At 39.1% G+C, this 20,267-nt stretch overlaps 1 protein-coding gene across 1 annotated transcript in view; it reads left to right on the plus strand.

Moving 5' to 3' along the window:
* Nucleotides 1–20,267, plus strand: part of SLC9A7 (solute carrier family 9 member A7) — a 67,502-nt gene that overhangs the window by 43,493 nt on the left and 3,742 nt on the right. Inside the window, exons 12-16 of the mRNA XM_014892385.2 lie at nucleotides 956–1,109; nucleotides 6,421–6,480; nucleotides 11,067–11,130; nucleotides 13,393–13,475; nucleotides 16,528–16,633. Of these exons, the coding sequence (XP_014747871.2) occupies nucleotides 956–1,109; nucleotides 6,421–6,480; nucleotides 11,067–11,130; nucleotides 13,393–13,475; nucleotides 16,528–16,633 (467 nt within the window). The remainder of the gene's footprint in view (nucleotides 1–955; nucleotides 1,110–6,420; nucleotides 6,481–11,066; nucleotides 11,131–13,392; nucleotides 13,476–16,527; nucleotides 16,634–20,267) is intronic.

Consider the following 20,267-nt stretch of genomic DNA (forward strand, 5'->3'; position numbering starts at 1 on the left):
GCCTTATAATTTCTGTCACAGAGATGACTGTTTCCGTTTGTAATTTCAAGCAAATTATGTATTGTGTGTCTGAACATGTGCATCCTCAAGAAATTCCAGGGAATCCTCTGTACACAGGAGGCCGTCAAGAGGATAGAGCCAGGCTATATTCAGTGGTGTCCTTTGCCAGGCCCAGAGGTAATGGGCACAAACTGGAATGCATGAGGTTTTCTTTTGGAACATCAGGAAACCTTTTTTGCTACGTTCAAGCATTGTACAAAATATCCAGACAGGTTGTGGCATCTCCATCCATGGAGATATTAAAAAGCCATCTGGATGTGGTCCTGTGCAACCTACTGCAGGTTGAGCAGGGATTGTTCAAACAGGGGAATTGGGCCAGATGAACTCCAGGGGCTTCTTAAAACCTTAACTATCCTGTGATTCCTTTACATAAGTCTGCAGATGGCCCAATGCCATGGCTTATTCTTGCTGGTGAAGTTTCATAACTGGGAGCAGAGGAGAGGAGGAAAGATAATCTGCCTGTGACCATGTAATTGATTAGAATATTCTTCTAGCTGATAAATGTGTAACGTCAAGAACTCACATTTCAATTATGGATTCAACTGGAAAAGACTGAATTTTCATCTGGATTCAGGGAGCTGCTTGACTTACATAATGTTTTGCTGTTGTCCACAACTTGTTTGTTTCTGTCTTCCTTTCCTGTTAGTTTCTGGCAGTATTTACACCTTTTCACAGCACTTGTGGATTCTATAAATTATAGGAAACCAGGAAAGTTAAAACATTCTATGGTGAATTATCCCAGGGCATAATTTATCAGGGAATCTAAGGAAATTAAGACCTGCTGGAGCCCAGTGATTTCTGCCTGACACTTTGTGGGAGGGAACAAGGAAGGTGCTGTGCTATCCACAGTCACGGCTGCACTTCTGAAGCTGTGTTATTTCACTCTTTCTGATAGGTCTCAGAGGAGCCATGGCATTTGCTCTGGCTATACGAGATACTGCTACCTACTCCCACCAAATGATGTTCTCAACAACTCTGCTCATCGTGTTTTTCACCGTGTGGATTGTTGGTGGAGGCACAACCCCCATGCTGTCATGGCTGAACATCAGGTTGGTATGCAGCTTTGTGCTGGGCAAACTTCACTTTTCAGCAGGCAGCTGTGCTAATTTGGCATAGTTCTACAGAACTCATTTGATGCTTGCTAGAAGCGTTTAGAACATGGTATTTATATATATGTATGTAGGTATTTAGAACATGATATTTTATAGAGGAAGGTGGCAGTGCACTCTGAAGAAAATGTACTGATGCTGCTGGGATTGAGCCTAAATGTGCTCTGGTGCTCTGCAAGTAGGTATCTAGGTCTTTGTCAGTCCAGTAGGATATGGAATAGTGTTGCCTGATAAAGCAGCTCTATATTGAAAATAAAGAATTAATCCAGTCCCATAAAAACTTCATATTATACTAAGACTGTTCCCTTTCTTTTGATTCTTCATAACGAGCCTGTTAAGGTTTTTATAATCAGTGGATTCTTTATTGGGTGGTGCTAAGTTGAATGTACTTTAAACAAAACCTGATGTTATCTAAGCAACTGGGATAAATGGGATCCTGCTGGTTTTTGGGGTGTGTTTCCTCCTGTTTTGAGGATATTTGAGAAAACAGTAAGTTGCATTATTATAGATGTCTGACTATAAATCCTGGCTAATGCTTAGTACTTTTGACTGCCTGTACTTTCATATTTGAGAATATTTATCAAGAGATATGCTAGAGAATCACAAATCAATCATTGTTAAAGACATATATATTACAATTTTGGAAGTTTTGGTAGTTTGGGAGACAAAGATAAATAGAGGAGAATTAAAACAATACAAACTGTACAAGCCCTGAATGCAATCAACCATTTCTTCTGCCACGGGGTTCCTTCAATCATCAGCAGGAGGACAGGACTAAATTCTTGCATGTGGCCCAGCCCTTGGCCAAGTGCAAAATTGTTCTGAGTAGCAGCTTTTTTTCCTCCCATTCTCCTGCATTGAAACCAGGAAGCGTCCAAGATTATGTACTTCTTCCTTCAGCTAAATTAGTTCAGTAGTGAGATTCCATAAGCCTGGCTGATGAGCTGGTCCTGCAGGCAGGCAGGACTAACCCCATATCCATTCCAGGCTTCTTCCTCAAGGTGGCTAGATTTGCAAAAGTCATTAGTGTGACTAAGAAGGCAGAACAGCTTTAAAGGCTATGGTCCCATTCCTAGAGAAGTAACTAACAGAAGGCAGCTGACTGAAGCACAGTTTTGAGTGTTTAGCAGTAGTTTTACTGGGAGATTTACCCATCCTTGTGAGTAAGCACTAATTGTAACAGTCACATTTTTGGCACGGTTGACAGAAAATAAAGGGTTAACTTTCCTGTCAAAGGACGGATAACCTATAACAAGGGAGCTCTATATAGGGAGCATTTTGGAGAACTGCAGCTGGCTCGGTAGGGACTGACCTGCGGGAGATGGAGTCTGCACCTTCTGGGACCACATGAAGTCAGATTTGTGCCAGGAGGTGGCGGCTGTGTGCAGCTGATGGAGAATGAGAAACTCGGTGCCGGTGAGGTACCCGCAGTGGTTAGAACACTTTCTGCTGGTTTAAAAAAAAAAAAAAAAAAAAAAGTCCTAATTTTAGAGTTTTTTTTAAAAAGGGACAAGTTATTTTCCAGATGAATTTTAAAATTATGCCGGTTATCTCTTTTCCATCCCCTTCTGCTCAGTGGAAGAGGTAAACAGGAGGAGATGCTGCTGAGATGTAGTGGTTGCATACAGGATTATTTAGCAGAAAAGTTGTAGGATAAAAGGTGGTTTGCTTCCTAGATGAGGTCAAGGGATGTAGAAAATGAATGCCATGTGTAGGTTGGACTAAAATGTCAGGATTTGTGGGGACTCCTAGAGTCCAGTTGTGATGTGAAGGTCATACCAGTCGTATCAGGAAGGAAGGCAGGCTAGTCAGCCATTACCAAGTCCTCACGGAGTAGCTGGCCTTTCTTCACCGTGGATGCAAATAGAAGGCCCATGTCTGGGCAAGTCAGAGGAGCCAAGAAAGATGTCAAACCCAAAGGGGCTTATTTAAGGTGGTGCCTGCATGATTTAAGTAGAAATCCCTGTACCAGGGAGCTGACTGCAGCCACTGAGCTCATGGGGAAGCAGCTGTGTGCATGCAAAGGGCAACGCCTACACAGGCATCCAGAATTGCTTTGCTGTGGCTTAGAGGAAGAGGCAGGTGCCTTCTGGCCACACCATTACTTGTGTAGCATTTGGGATGCATGCTTGGCTCTTTACTTACTGTTGGTCCCTTCCCTGCCATGGTATGAAATATTAAAAGTAGGTGAAGGATAGAGAGGCTAACATGAAAATTAAGTTTTGGTGAAATAAAAAGCAGTATAAGGAGGAAAATAGGCAAAAATACTCTCTGCCTCTTGCTGTTCTGAACATTTCAGGTGTTCAGATGAGCAGGTGTCTTTTCAGATAGAATAGGTTACTAGGGACCACTGACCAGACTTTCATATACAGCTAAGGAAAGGACCTATGGTTTGTAGCAGAGGCTTAACTTCAGTTTACTGCTTACTGGTTGGAAAAGTGAGGTCACAACTTCAAAATCTGAGTAAAAAAATAACAGGATCTTTAGATGCTTTTGATTTCTTCTACTATATGCCTAGGAAATTAAAAACTAACACCAGAAACTGGAGTTAAAGCCATGATACCATGTGTTAGAGCTCCTTGGCTGACTATCAGTGAGACTTTGAGTGGTAAACAGTTACATTTTATTAATAGTAGATTTTTTTTTCTTAGAAACTAAAGCATGACCTGGATATTAAAAATGTAGTCTCATCCTTTAAGACCTAAACAAAGAAACAATTTCCTGGCTGAAGCTCTAACAGTTTGAGCAAACTGGAGAGCTATGTAAATCAAAACCACTGGCAAAATTCCTCTTTTCAAAAAAATAGCTAACTTCTTGTTTCATTTAGCTGTCACGGGAAAAAAAAAGGGAACTCCTAGCATTTGTATTGCAAAACAACGTGTTTTCCATTTTTGATTAGAGGTTAGTGACCTGGTTCTTTTCATGTTGAATGAAGCAACACATGGATTAGTGCCTTCCTCTCCTTTGTAAACTGCTGCAAATGTGGAAGTCATTACTTATTTTAATGAAGTAATTTCAGTTATACTTAGAAACCTTTTTATAAATCTCAAAGCATTATACCTTACATTTTAAATAATTTAGGGTTTTTTTACCATAAAAGCTAAAGGTTGCACATACAATGTCAACTTAGATATTTAGTGCCTTATGTCTGACTTTACATATACAATCTTTAAAGAGCTTTCTATTTCGTGATTTTTCTTTTTCTGTAAAAGAGCAAACTGAAAAAGAAATGTGGAGACATTAAATCTCATCCAGCTGCTATGTGAACTACCTACCTATCTGTGATGGTGGTAAAAGTGTTGGCTCGGTGGTTATTCTCCATTCTCTCACCCAGGGTGGTGCAATGATAAAATGTGCATTACATACCACACCCTGGTGTGCTGGGATGGCAGGAGGCAAGTGCTGATGCTGGGATCCAGCTTCATGCCATGTTCCAGACTGTTTCCATTATTGTATTACTTAGATCCTTCACTGCCTTCAGCCACCCTCTGCTGCCCTTGAAGTCACAGGCACAGACACAGGGGCTGTCCCTTGCCCTCTGTTGTGGTCTTTTTCCTTGCCCATCTCTTTCTCTACTGTTTCTTCCAGTTGGCTTTCTTTAGTTTTTCTGCTCTTCCTCCTGCTTTCCCAATCTCTAGTTTTTCATCATCAGTCTTGAATCTCCATTCATAGTGGAGCAGTGCAGCCTCCAAGCCTTCAGCCTCACCCCCTCTGGGCCTTTCCCTTAGTAGGAAAGAGATTGCCTCTATCTCTGGAAGTCTGGAAGTAAGCATGGGAGATGTTTCCTTTTCTCACTTGTTCTCTTAAACACAGCAATTCCCACCAGAGAGAAGAAGTGTGGGGAAGACACTGAAGGAGTTGGGTTGAGACACATCTAGAGCACACAGATGATAGGAGTTGAGCTGCCAAGCTCTGGCAAGCCTCAGTCAGCAGTTTCAGGCATCATTGTCTTAGGTGAACAAATACCCAAAGGCATTCTAAAAACAACCTGAGACAACTTTTCCTAATTCCAGAAGTTTTTAGAGATTGAGTTTTAATTTTTTAAAAATATAGTGGTGGGAGTTCTCTTCTTTCTCAGCCATCTTGTGAGAAACTGTTGAACTCTTCCAAAATAGCTAAAATTTTCCAAAAATGCTGCACTCATTACAGACATCTGGGAAAACTTTAGTATACTAACTTGGCAAAGATACAGGAAAGAGAAAGAAGTCATAGAAGGGAAGTTATTGGATATTTTTAATTTTAATTTTTGCTGTACATTCAGAACCTTCTCAGTGATGGCCTTGGGGAGCAGAGTACTCTGACCTGGAGTGTATGTTGGCATGGGAAAAGAGCTTTTGAACCTGGAATCCAAAACAAAGCTATCTAAAGTCTGGTATTTGCCTCGATATTCAAGGATTAGATGAGTACATGCTCTTCGTATCACAAGCTATGGCCTTAAATATTTGATTAGTCAAGATGTCAGCCTGCAACCAGGGTGTGTACACCTGCTTTTTCTAAAGTGAGGCCTCTGTGGATTTCTGATCACCTGGGCTTTTATTTCACATATGCAATACATAGTTCCACATGCCTTCGTGGAAAAATATGGGGGAGAAAACCCCACAGGCAGCTAAGCAATGTATGCGAAACTGGGAGCCAAAAATGCTTTCATTTGCACCTAAAAAAATCCCCACAAACACAACTGAAAAAAGCAAAGCAAGGAGTAAAAACAGACTCTGCTATGACTGGAGATTAAACAAAAAATGGATAGTCAATTTTTAGTTAAAGCAATGGAGTGACTTAGTGCTTGTTACCAGTTGGTTTGGAGTGCTCTGAAACCCCTCTCATACATGTGTAGCTTCCCGTGATTATTTTCTGTGATGTTCCTTTCTCTTTCAGACCATGTGCAGGTCTGAAGTGGTACAATTGTCTTAGACTGGCTTTGTCAGTGTGCAGCACCAAAGGGAGCACCACTACTGAATCTGATTTTTTTGGCATGTAGTCTGTTGTTAATACAGAGGTGTTGCCAGCTGGGATCTGAAAGAATGAAGAATATTACTGGAAATGTCAATCATAAATTGCTGCTGTTGCTAATTTTGGTTTTGTGGTCACTTTGTCATTGCTCTGTCATTGTTGTTCATATATGTTCTGTCTTTTTTGATTGTGTGGATTTTTTTTTTTTTTTGTTGGTTTGCTTTGTTCTGCTGAAGAGCTCTGTAGAGCCTCCATCTCATGAGCATTTTGTTACTCACATTGCATTCTTGTACTATACCAGAGTTGGTGACCATGTTCCATCGGTGGAAGAGATGAGTGAAAGCCACTGGCTGTATTTCAGGTGACACTGTGCTTTCCTTGATACCACATTAACCTGGTGCTTGGATTTTCTCATCTTTGTAACACTGGGTGTGTGCTTTTTTTCTATATTGTGGCATGCTGCTGCTGCTTCTTTTCTGAGAGTGCTGTAGATGTTCCTCAATTCTGAGTTTATTCACTTATTCTGAGCTGTGAGAGTGTGGATCACACATGTCTAAAAAATGAATCTATAAAACACATTCTTTCACTCTGTATACAGATATTTAATAAAGCAAAATTTGAATCTCTGGCCTTGGAAGACTTGAGAGCTGAAAACCATGGATTTGCTCTTATGATCTTTAATCACAAAGGTATTCTTAACCATTGCTTGAAGTTATTTCATATAACTCTTCAGGCTGAAAGGAACTTCACAGATGATTTAGCCCAGCCTCTTTGGGGATATATTTTTAAAAACAGAGAGATACTGATCAGAGAAGAGTAGGATAATGGTTTGGTGTTTTTAGAACAGACAAATTGTTAGAGAGAATTTAAAATAAGATAAATATCTGATATCTATAGGGGATGTGTATGTATATATGTATATCAAAACATACAGAATATTTATGTAAAGAAAGCTCTTTGGGGTGGGGCAATGAAAAGTTTTTATGTACCTTGTCACACTTGAAGGTTTCTAGCAAACTATTAGATTTACCAGAGATGCAAGTTTGTACAGACAATCTGAGAACTATTATCTATTATAGTCATTCTTGGCTGTTGCCATAGTAAATACACATGCTAAATCTAAGAATGCCTGGTATTGTGTTAACTTGTGATCCATGTGTTATAGGGCCCTGGAAAAGTTTCTCAAATATCAGAAGAAATCATTCCACCCATTTTTAAATGATGTAGTAGAGAACGTCATGTAGTTCTATATGCCTTTTTACTATTCATTTCCATCTGCTTAGTTCAGTTTTGTGTGTGAGCCACTTTCTCCCACACTGTTTAAATTACTGAATTATACTTAATGTCTTGAGAGATCAAATCTGAGTAGCTCCTGTCCTAAATCTGATGCTGAAGTTGTAGCTGTGGGATAAAGACCAAGAAGTCCAGGAGTCAGTTAAAGGCAGAAATGCTGTTTTGGTGTTGGGCATTAGGAGTTCAAGATTAGTCCCTTTGCTATTACAGAGATCTTAAATAATGAAAAACCTTTTTGCCTTAAAAAAAAAGGTTTCATTAGGGAGGATTGAAGAAATATACTTAAATTGGATTATTTTCTACTATAGCATACTCCTGTCTACAGACTCCAATGACCTTTCCAAGGCTGAAATAAAGGTGTCTGAATTATTTACATACTTGTAATTGTCTGAATTGAATGATTAAGGTGTCTATCAGATACCAAAGTGATTCCAATGGAGGAAATAAATGGATTTTCCACCAATTTTGAAACACATATGCATTGTTACAGCTAAAAAGCTGCTCATATTCTTCATCATTTTTAGGAGTTACTTATTTGTACTTATTTGTGTGGGAATCCCCACACAACTGCTGCAAAGGGCCCTCAGAGTGGAGGGGAAAACAAAGACACTTGCTGGCATCTGCACTGCCTTGGCCTTGGCTGTGCCACATCTGCTGTGCCCCCCAGTCCCCATCACAGAGGTGCCCCTTCAATAAAACACTGTTGTTACCCTGCCTTTTCTGCTATGGGGTTTCAGCCAAACAGCCCAGCCTTTAGCAAGGCTGACCTCTGGGAGGGGATCTCTGTAAATCCATCCAGTAACAGTTTAATTTATAAAGCAGGTTAAATAAATGAGAGCTGATATTGACCTTTGCAGCACATTTAAATTACAGGAAGCTTTTAAAATGCATTAAGCATATGAAATGGATTTTTTCTCTTCAGCATAAGAAAATCAATGTTGAAGACATACATGCATCAGCTTTACTCATACTTTTAATTATTGAAGTGGTTAAGCAAGGATGAAGTAACTGTTTTCTGTGCTTCTTTTCACTGTAAAGGAGGTTGGGACAGACTGCTGTTTTTTGGTATTGCTTGTTTCAGGTAATAAAGGTGATACTTCCTTAGTATTCTAGGGGCTGGACCTGCAAAAAAAAGGCATGCTTGTTATGAGATCAGGGTATTTAACCTTGAAATTTACAGGCAGGCTTGCAACCAAAAAGTAAAGCTTTATATATTTATATAATTGGGGCTAGAGTAGAGGATAAGAGCATATTGTTTGAAAGATACAAAAAGTAGTAGTGAGAATTCATAATGGAAATGTATGTGGTGTTAATCTTTGAACTGAGAAACAGACTTTGAGAGTAACATTATTTTAAAATGTATGGAAAATAATTATAAATATTCAAAATATAAATTTGTTTGAAGAATAACTTTGAAAAAAATTAAATGGACAAGTCTGTATAGATAGACTACTTCAATATTGAGAGGAACATCTGTAGTATGATTTTTTTTTTACTAAAATTTTAACAATTTTAATATAGAAAAGTTTTCTTTGACTCTTCAGCACAACAGTGAATCCAAATTCCTGGTCTGTGATATGCTATCACTGAACAGTGTGTTATCCTGCTTTGGTCTTCCATTAAGCCCCATTTCCCTGCCTAAGGGCAGTTAAAATCTTCAAAATAAATGCACAAGCTTGTAAGTCAAGTAAAAGCTGAGACACTGAGTTGTTTGGTCTTCTTATGTACTGTGAAGTGAATAGGTATCCCAGGGAGTAAAAACTATTTGGGGAATGCTAGCTATGTTCATCTTTTGGAACGAGCTTCTTGACCTCCCCATTCTGACTGTCAGCTACACAGCCAACATGAGCCTGGTTGCTGTGCACAGCACACTGAACCTTCCCCCATGTGCAGTTTGGAAAGCCACAAATATTTTTTCTTTTATTTTCATGTGTACTTATAAAGGAATGCATACTCTTATGTATATACATATATTACTGTATATATTTGTCAGCTTTCTGCATTAGATAACCAGTTTCCCTGCCAAAACCTGTTTTTATGTAGTGATAGCCAAAGCAGTAACATCTCAGCCCTTGTAAGCTCTCAGAGCTCTTGTGTGTGGTGTTTTATTTTAGCATGTGTTACAATCCAGTACTCAATCTGTTTATCCAGTATTCCCTTAAACTGGTGAAGATTTTCAGTTCTGAGGCTGGTCAGTGCCCAGGAATTTCCAGGTTAAATGTGCCTCAAGTTCAAGATTACTCTGAATGTGGAAAAAGGAAGTGATAAGAAAAGAACAAGAGGCTCAAAAAAAGAGAAAATATCCAAGCAAAGGATTGGGTCAGCACTAGTTTTATATGAGGCTGCTGCAGAGCAGCTTTCTGGATTTTCCCTGAACTACATTAACTCACGTGAGGCCTTGAGCTGGCTGTGAGTCCACAAGGATGACTTAAAACTTTTCTTCTTCTATTGTTCTATCAAAAAATGCTGCCCTGGAACAATTTGAAAGTGTTCTCTTTTTATTTGACCCAAGCATGGTATCCTTGAGACAAACCAATGACATGGTCTGACCAGCAAGGCTCTCTTGGTTTCTGGGGATTCTTAGGGCTGTTACATAAACACTATGGCTATAAATAGCTGACAAAAAGTCTAAATAACAAGGAAATGGCACCAAACCAGCTCAGTCCCTTCTAAAACAGTAGAAGTGACGACATTAACAAAATCTTATTGTCTGAAATGGCTGTCACATGTGTTTTCCCACACTTACTATGCAACACGGTGGAACTAAAACACAGCACATTTGAGACTGAGAATCTTATCCAAATTTTTAGGTTGGAGGTTTAGGTTCTACAAAAGATGACAGAGATCAGGACATGAATAGGATATACAATAGACAAGTCCTGTCTACCCCCAAACCAGACCAGAAAAACCTGAACATAATTACAAGGATTAAATGCCAGTCTTGGACAGGAGCCCTATGTGCAAAGATGGTTCAGTAATAAGATGCTTTCTAACTATGAAGTGAGTAGACAGTTTCTTAACATATTATTCTGTCAATACCCACCATCTCATTACACAAACCCTCCATCACTCAGATAGGAGGCTGGACTACAGGCCACTTGCTAGTTCACTGTGGCTGTGTTGTGTTAGGTGAATGAAACTCGCAGCAAATTCATGTTGTAACCCTTTATAAAATATTTTTGTGCATTAAAACATGGATCGCGTGTGTCTTTTTAAAATTGTATCTTTCAGCCATTCTCAGGTTTATCTGGCAGTTTTTTGCTGTGGGAAATATTTAGGCTGAGCTTTATCCTTAGTTTCTGTTTTCTTCCTGCTGGACATGAGGGATACTCTCCACTAAAGAGGATGCCATCTACTTTCTAAGGCAAAAATAGTAAATTTTCCAGTGTTCTAAAAAAAGGTTGCAACGAAGGTAAGCAGTTAAAGTTGATGCTGACATGGAGTTAAAGCAGGTTCTTGAGTGAAAAAGTACCTTGTTTATAGCTATGCAACTGCAGGGGAGTAATGGACAGCTCTTCCTCAATCTATTCTCATAACCTCTCTGATGCAGCTTTGCTGGGTGCTTGAAGTGCTTTTAAAATGCATTCTGCCAAACTTACAGCATTTGCAACCCTCAGTAACACCACTTGCTTTGTTTTCCTAATGTTTCTGTAGGGTTGGGGTTGACCCAGATCAGGATCCTCCACCTACTAATGACAGCTTTCAAGTCTTACAAGGAGTAAGTAACTTACATAACTTCTCTATTAGGCTGATCTTATTTTATAACTAAGACAATAGAAAAGTGCAGAAGTTGTATGCATGGATAAACCTTTCTCTCCTAGCTGGATTTTGCTTTGTAATATTAAAGTAATGCTCACCGAAAAGCATTCAGTGATTTTGGGTGTCATGATCATGTTTTTGTGTATACATAAGGCATCACAAACCTTCCCAAATCTAATACACTCTATATAACAATGCACTTTCCTCTTCCCCCACCCACTCAACATGCTTGCTATTTGCACTATTCATGCTACTGCATAAACAGTTTTCTCAGTTCAGAGGTAATACTCTTGGCTCCTTTCCCTTAACTGATACCAAATTTTGATCCTTGGACTTGCTTAGAGTCCAAGATTAAGTTTGCTAAACTGATCTTGACTCTTGTATACCAAACCACATGCCGGCTGGATCCTGCCTGGACTACCTATCACCTGGGTGAAGCAAAAAGAGCATGGGCGAATTGCCATTTGTATTCAGCAAACTGTTGCTGTGAATCTTTAGTGAAGCTTTCCATGCATCAGTAACAACCCAAGAGTTGTTATTGGCAAACAAGATCGTTGGAAGAATGTTGTTCATAGCAGAATTTTCAGTTTGGCTCATCTATAAACTTGAGTTGATTCACAGGAGGAGTGAAGGATATGGAAAAAAACCAAAACAGCTCAAAAATTCCTCAGGCTTAACTGGAGTTTCCTGTGTCCAGACCGTGGTTTGCACTTTTCCAGAATTCTGCTTGACACTGATTGCTCAGCAGCACAACTGATTGCTTATGTAGGAACCTACTTGAGAAAGTTTAATGACAGCATCCTCTAGATCCAAAGTTGCCTTAGGGAACAAATGTTGTATTCAGGCTGATCAGAGATAGATAAATGTATTTGGGATTAGCATTTTTTCATAGCGATTTCTCCCGCCTTGGTGGTTTTGTTGTTTGTTTGTTTTGGTTGGTTTGTTCTTTTTTTTCTGTTGTTTTTTCAATCCTTTCTTTTTCTTTTCCTGTTACATGTTGTACAGGTAAGAGATACTTGCTCAGGAAGTATCTCTTTCATTTCAGAAACAGAACTTAAGGAATTGTTTTAATGGGCAACAGAGCATGAGTATTCTGTTCTCATTCCATGTCTGCTGTGGAAATATCATGTTTGCCTTTTCCCATGTAAACATAAAGATCTTACCCATTTGTTTCCCTCTTTAGCTGTGCATTACATTGCTAATGTAGTCCATTAGTCAGCTCCCTTTGGATTCATCTTTCACCAAGCCAAGATTAGCAGTATGTCACAGTTAAAGAAAATAATACTATTTGGGATGTGGCGGGGGGGGAAGAGTGAAAACTTATTAGGTTTAACTCTTGGTGGATCATAGATTTTTTGCAGGTCAGAAGTACACAGTGTAATCCTGCCTTGTTCTTTTCCAGTATTTTGGAAGATGATTCATACAAGGCATTCATTTGTTTTCCTGTGTTTAACTCTGGCCTCTGGCCATAAACACCACCCCCCCATCTGAACAACAAACAACAAAACAAAAATACAAAGCAAACCACTCAAACTCAACAGTAACAAAAGTAAAAATAAATGCAGCTGCAGAGCAGCTGGTGTAATGATTTGCAACACAGCTAGTTAAGAGATTATATTTAACACTGTTAGCCCTTTCAAGGTTGATCCAGCATTTCTGAGACTTGCATGACCTCCCTCAATTGTGATCTTTATATGGATTCTCTGTTGAGCATGTGTCTTTTAAATGTGATGTATTTCATTAGGTTTCTGAGAATTTATTAGATATGGTAGTTTTCCTTGTTCTTCCAAGGAAACAACACACTTAAGAAAAAAACATCAAACCTAGAGTTAGACCTAGAGCTAAGGAAGCCAACCAAGCAATGAATAGGAATCAGTCTTGGAATATCAATGAGGCTTATTTGTCAGTTTGGAAGTTATTTCTATATCTATTACTATACTAAGAGTGAGATAAGGTTTTAGGCTCCAGGGAGCTTGGTGGTACAGGAGTTAAGATAACTTGAGTGCAATGAAGACAGCCTGGTTCTCTGCAGTCGTTTCTGGTCTTTCTAGGGCAAGTAAATTTAGTGTAAGAAAGTCTCTAAACAGCTTTTTTCTGTGTTTCAGGTACAGTATTGAAGTAATTTGGCTTTTTTTTTTTTTACAGGATATTATATTATGAACTATTGGAGTGATTTTTTTTCTCCCTAAAATAATTGAATATGTTTTTATCTTAATTTTAGGATGGCCAAGATTCTGCACGAAGGAACAGGACGAAGCAGGAAAGTGCTTGGCTCTTTAGGCTGTGGTATAGCTTTGATCATAAGTATCCTTTTGAAAACACAGCTTAGTTTCAAGGCATGAAATGTTCACTTTTTCCCTTTCCATGTACCCATATGTAGCTGACCTTTCTCCTGTTTGACTCCCTCAAGTATTTGACAGGTCAAGCACAGAACTGAAGCTTGAACTCGCTGGTTCAGCAGTCAGACATTTCCCTAATGCAGGGTGTGTGACATTTGCTGGAGGACAAAGCCAGTCAGAGATGAAGTACCTTCCTAAACAATAAGACAGACAATTAATTATTTCAAGTCCTCTGATTTTTTTAAATTAATCTGTTCTTATTTTCAATGACACTCATAGCACAAACTAGGTTTCCAGTTCATTGTACGTGTCTAAGCCTCGACTCATTGCTCTGCAGAGCCATCTGCTTTGGTGATGAAGTCTCAAAATCTGTTGATTTCTAAAGAGGAAGTTCTGGAACTAAAATTCTACATGAGACACAGCTTATCTCCTTAAGTATATCCAGAAGGTACTATGGGTGTTAAAGCAGAGTGTCTCTGAGTGTATACAGTACTGTACAACCTCTTAAAAGCTATTTAGATAACTTTCTTAAAGATTCTGAGCAACTTTTGTTTAGCTGTCCTGTATTTCATGCTTGTGAGTTTGGGGTTTTTTTAAAATCTACTTAACTTAATCAGTATGTCGTTAATTTTGACACATTAAGTATGTCACAGCTGCTCCTCCTCAACAGCTTACAGTCGATTAACAGAAAATGGCAAAGATAATCTTGTGGCTATGGCAAGTCACTTACACCTAGAAACCCAAAGAAATTTCAATACTGAATTCCTAGTCATTTCTGCGGCAGCTAAATATACACAATTACCAGTGATGGGGCCCTAATGTTCTTGCAGCTGGCATGTGAGTCTTTTCACTGGGGTCTTGGCCTTTGATTGATGAGAGATTTCTGAACTGGTTGGAGCACAGTAGTTTCTTTCCATGCCTTGTGCGTGTTGAAAATATTTGGATCATAATAGCACTTGCATCTTTGGGATAAAATCTGTTTGTGACCAATGCTTTCAGATGCAGTAGTACTGACCCAAAGCACAGAAGGGAGTGTATGTGCTATTTTAAATATTCATAAATGTTCGTAATTCCAATTTAACTCTTCGAATTCTAGTGACTGGCCTTGAAGTGCTTCAAGGTCAATTTTTATTATTTTTTTTAAAAAAAGAGACTTTGGTGTTAAAAGCATGAAAGGATCTGGCTGTGGCTGACTGCTTCTTTTTTTGTCTTTTCAAGAAGGAAGCAGAGCCGTCCTCTTCCTCTGCCTTTACAAAAGGGATGTTCCCGATGAAAGGAGTAGTTGGCAATGCTGACTTCCCTCAGCTGATGCTTGAGGAGAGCAGCCCCTCCCTAGCAGCTGCAGCCAAGGCGGGGACAGTGCTTGGAGAAAATGACAGCCTCATTACCTGTTTCACAGAAACTTAAAGGATCCTGACAGTGCATCTCCTCCCTTTTTTTTTTTTTTTCTTTTCCCCCAGTGGTGACTAGCAATATTTAGGAAAAGTTTCTGTTAAGTTTGTGCCAAGGAAACTGACATTGAGAGGCAGACCTATCTTACTGTATGTAGCAGTAAAATCTGCTCCTTCTGCCACCTCTATATCCACAGCTAAATGGTTTTTTGCGGGTGCATTCACATGGTTTCTGGGCAGAAAGGCAGGTTGTCTCAAAATTCACTCTATGCAAGAGAGCTTAGCTTGAAAAAGATGCAAGTAAGTGATGGAAAAGAGTGCTCCAGAGCTCTGTAGGCATGGATAAGTGGGAACTTCATTCCTGTGCAATGCAGAGTTCACATAATGTTGTTGGCTCTTCCCTGGGTTCACCCACAACTGTTAAACATGGAGAAAACTGCAACTTTGATGAAGTAGCAGATGTCTTTAACTGGGCTTGTTTTTCCACGGCTGAGTTGCTGCCTGTCTGGCATAGGGCAGTGTGGAGCCTGGGTTAGTGCAAGGGCGAAGAGCTTGTTTCTTTCCAGGAATGGGTGTAACCACACTTTTAGTGAAGGAGGAAAGGAGGAAACATAACTCTGCTCGAGTAAACAGCTATGCCCTGCTCTGCTAAAGGAAGGGACAGATCTCTGCTAAAACAGCCCCGTTTTAACCCCCTCTTTGCCCTAAGCATTTTAATGGGTTGGGAGGTAAACTTTTATTTACAAATGGACTTGATTCTCTCTGTGCTTAGAGGCATAAGAAAGTAACTAGAATGCCTGCAACTTATATATTTGTATTTAAAATAAATTTGACTGATTCATGTGCTAGTCAAGAACAACATACTGCTCTTTAACAGAGACACTAACTTTGACCCTTGGGTATTTTTTTCAGGCATATAATGAGTGTGGAGTACTCATGTGAAAAGTGTGGATTTACCTGGGCACAGACCTGTAAAATAGGGGTAAAGACACTTTCCCATACCCAGATCCCCTCAGTGTTATCTAGGTAGCACTGCTTTCCTTCAACACTGTGGTACGTGGTTCTTGCATAGTTTTCCCTTTGCCTTTCTGAGGCTCCGTGTGGTAAATGTATATGCACTGCAGAAATGTCTGTGACCATTACCAGGGTAATATCTCTGGTTGCACCTCTGTGGCTCAGTAACGAGCAGATCAAGTGGCTATATTGCTTTGAAGATATTCAATGAACAGACTCTCTTATTTACCTCTATTGACCCACACAGGAATGTCACCTTGCTACCTATAGCTTGCAACCTTGACATCATGCTCCATCTTCAGAGCAGAAATACCCTTGGATCTTTCAACACTAAAGCACCTTTGCTTTCTCCTTTTTACTTAAGAGCACAGAAGCTGGAAACACTGCAACTGTTTGAAACGTGTAAGAAGACAGTTAGCTAGTGTTCCTTGCAGAAGATGAGTGAGTAAAGAAACTGCCCTTGAAACAATCAAGGGGAAAATGTTGGGAGAGTGTTTTATGTACGATTATTGCATATCACAGTTCAAAGGCAGAACCACATTTATGTACAATTGTCTCTTTATTTTCAATAGTGGTTTTGGAGCACTGGTGTATTTTCCTTAACTACTTAAGTTATTTAAAACCAATTCTCACTCACAGTGGCCCTCCATTGACCACAACGCTGCCCAGCTGGTGTGGCCTGATAGCCCGCTGTCTGACAAGTCCCCAGGTTTATGATGTAAGTAGAACAATTCAATACCTCTTAGTTTTGTTTTTTACTTATTAAACTTCAGCAAATCAGTGTTTTTTCTTTTCAGGTAATGTCCTGGTTTCAGCTGGTCCGATAGACATACTGCAAGAAAGTACTGCTTTTCTTAGGCAGCAAAGATTTAAGATACTTTCCCCTGTGGCAAAAGCTTCTGTTGTTTGAGATCAGGCATTGTCTTATTGTTCAAATACTACATGAGAAATGTTACATTTAAGGATATGGGGAAACTACTTGCCTAGTCAATAACTCAGTTCAGTGAATCACTTCAAAATATTCAGTCCCTTCTCAAGATTTTTGGACAAGATTTTTTGCCTGTTACTGCTAAACTTAGAGATGTCATTGACACATTTACCCAGCTGGAAAAAAACCAAACTGGTAGCACTTCCCTTCATTGTTTCCACTGCAAAATTTGAGATCAGATTTCAGAAACTGTTATTCATTCACTTATCTCAGTCTAGCAGGTCACTATACTGTGTCAGGACACTACAGCTGTGTCTTGCAATAATTAATGCTTTATTCTCTTATTACTCTTGTAGGAGCCTTGTCGTTCTTATTTGTACAGTGCTTCTGAAATCTACTTTTCATGAGCTCCTTGTAAATAGTACTATGTGTGACATTGCAAATTTGCAAGGTCTCTGGGATATTAATATCTCTATGCTCAAGTAGTCTTGGACCATTTGTCTATTAATCCTTCCCTAGAGAGTTATGAATTCTAACTGCAGCTTTGAAATCTTTCCTTACTTTTCTTTCTGGGTATCATTAGCATCTTACTTGTACCTGATGGAAAAATTTCAAAAATCTTTGAGATACCTGTTGCCCATTTGGAACTATAGTAATGCAAGAAATTGGCCTAGTTCCCATCTTTGCAATGTCACTGGAGGTCTTAAAACATGTCTAGATTGGAATACATCCATTAGACCAATTAGCCCACTTGTGCATTACCCAGATGTCTGTCTATGTACGATCTTATGAAAGAAATTGTTCTATAACTGAGGATCTAACCAGAGTAAACATGCAAGCTTTGACTCTCATTTTCTCTTATAGCAGTCTCTTTTTCTTCTTTTTTTCCCCCCCTCATTACTCACCATTGTTGGCTACTACCAGATGTAGAAACTTATTATTTAATGGATTGGCTCAGTGATACACACAGGACATTAACTTCATTAGAAATGCTCGTAAGGTTGTATACTTTGTTAAGGTGTTGAATGTGAAACTTTCCTATTGTATTATCTTCCCTGTTCCTATTTCAGGGCAGTGCTGCATTTGTCTTAGGAAAGAATATAATTTTGAAGTTTTATTTGTAGCTTCTTTTCAAGATTTCTGAACCCTGCGGTTGCTTTGTGTCTTTTTGTTTCTTTACATGGCTGACTTTGCTCAGCGCTTGGCTATGGCATTTCATTACTGGTTAACAAGCTGTGGAGCCTTTCTATTAAATGCAGGTGAAGCAACAGAGACAGCCATGTCTTTGTGGGAACAGAAACTTCTTGGAACAGTGCTTTTGTAAGGTATTTCCAGGAAAATTAAATGTTACACCTGTGAGAATTAAAGACTGAAGATTTTCAGTTAAGCAAGAAAAAAAAAAAGTCTGTAAATACTTTATTAAGTATAACATAGCTGAAAAATACGTTTCCCAAACAAGTATTAAATCCTGGATCTCATTCCAGGTGCATGTCTGGGTTATGATATCTGTATGGAGAAGAAAGCATTAAGTATGTGGCTATGCTGACTGTATATTTGTAGATTGTTTTTAGCTTTTGCTGTTTTGGGGTTTTTTACCTTCTGACTTTATCACAACCTTACTTAGAATTCACTCTCACTTCCACAATTCTTTTTAATTAAATGCCAAAGGAGGTTTCGAAAGTCTGAAAGTCATATAATCTTACAATGCAGCCCACCCACAACTCATTTCTCAGCATGAGATCGTGTCCTCTGAGCCTCAATTTGCATGGAGTATGTGTAGGGCTCTGAGTCAGCCCACAGGGGTGAGGTACAGTGGATTTTTTCCAGAGATGATGTTACTGTTCCTTGCTGACATTCTCCCACTGCTTTAAGGTTGTGCCACTAGGCTGTTTCCAACCCAGACAGGCAAGTTGGAATTTAAAACATAAAAAGTTGTTGCAGTTAGCAGTTAAATTTTGAAAATTATAATTTTAATCACTATTTTTCTCTTCTGGTGTTATCTTCAGTGCATGACCAGTTGGCAGGGCTTTCCAGTTTATCCCAAACTGATGTAGGTCAGTTATTTTGCCTTTTTTTTAATGTCCTTTGAAATTTTTAGGAATTTTCTGTTCTATCAGTCATTTATTTCACTGAAAGAAGCACTCTTGGGGACACTTTTTTGTTGTATTTTGTTTCTTTTGGGGCTCTTCCACATTTAAAAAAAGTTTATTTCTTGCACATACACAGTATCACAACTTGGTATGAAACTAGAAAGAATTTAAGTAATTTATAATTATGCAAGCCCAGTGAAGAAACTTGATTTGCAATCTTTGGAGGAGATAACTCTCCAAATGGATAAGAAAACTGCTCAGCCAGGCTCCCCCATTCCCCCTCCTAAGTGGTTTTAGCTTCATAGCAAAAATGACTTCGTTTCCTTGGTGAATTTAAATTCAGCTGAGAAAGAGAGAAGCTAAACTCAGATTTAAGTTGGGATATATTTTGCATGCATGGCACTTAATGGTTTAATTTTGGAGCCACAAGATAAGTAACTTCTGATGCAAGTTTTGTTATCTCTGGTGCCTGTGTTGTGTTCAGCACCAGCATTTGTGACGACTGCCAGTACTTTGCTTGTGCTTTTTGTTACATTCTCTTAGGAGGCAATAAAGACTGGCTTTGTAAGCAGTAAGATTTTAAATGAGCTTTTTTTAATAACAAAAACCATCTCCAGCATGCGTTCTTAGGAGCATGAACAGCCTTTACCACAAAGAGCATAGCAGAGAGGTTTCTCAAGGTTATGGTCAGCACATCAGAGCAGAATTCAGGATTCTGCAGAGTTTTGTGTTCAGGTCTTTAGCCATTCTAGAGTGTCAGTTTAAGTAGTGTGTTCAGAACTGTTTTCTGAGTGAATTGAAGCTTTTCCTACAGAACCGTAGGGGATTTCAGAGGCCTGTTTAGGGTTATTCTTGGGAGTATTTCAAGTCTCTGTGGATCTATTTGGATACATTTCCTGTCTTTCTTGAAAAAATTGCTCATGCTGCATGAAGCACGATAGGTTTATTCACCCATCCTCTTTGTTTGCAAACATAGTAAATCTGTACAGTACATGAAATTTTTCGTAGGTGTTCTCTGGGGAAATAAATGAAATAAAATCCATGCTGGTTGTAGTACTATTCAGAATGGAAACAAATAAGTGGACCTTGGCTTGTATGAGGCAATGTTTGTTCACTACCTCGAGAGAAAGCTCAGTGTTTTCTCTGGAACTGATCATGTTTAGGTACACGTAAGTGTAGCCTGGGACAAACCAGCAAAGACTGAGTCAGGACTTGCCATATAGTACAAAGCCTGTGCTCCTCTCTTTCAGTATCATGCTTCCAAGAGCTCCTCAGCCTTTTGGGGAATCTCAAGTGTAGGGTGCTCTTACCAGTTTTTTATCTGATAGGTGTCT

Source organism: Sturnus vulgaris, chromosome 2 (genome assembly GCF_052056855.1).
Source record: "Sturnus vulgaris isolate bStuVul1 chromosome 2, bStuVul1.hap1, whole genome shotgun sequence".
Taxonomy (NCBI): Eukaryota; Metazoa; Chordata; class Aves; order Passeriformes; family Sturnidae; genus Sturnus; species Sturnus vulgaris.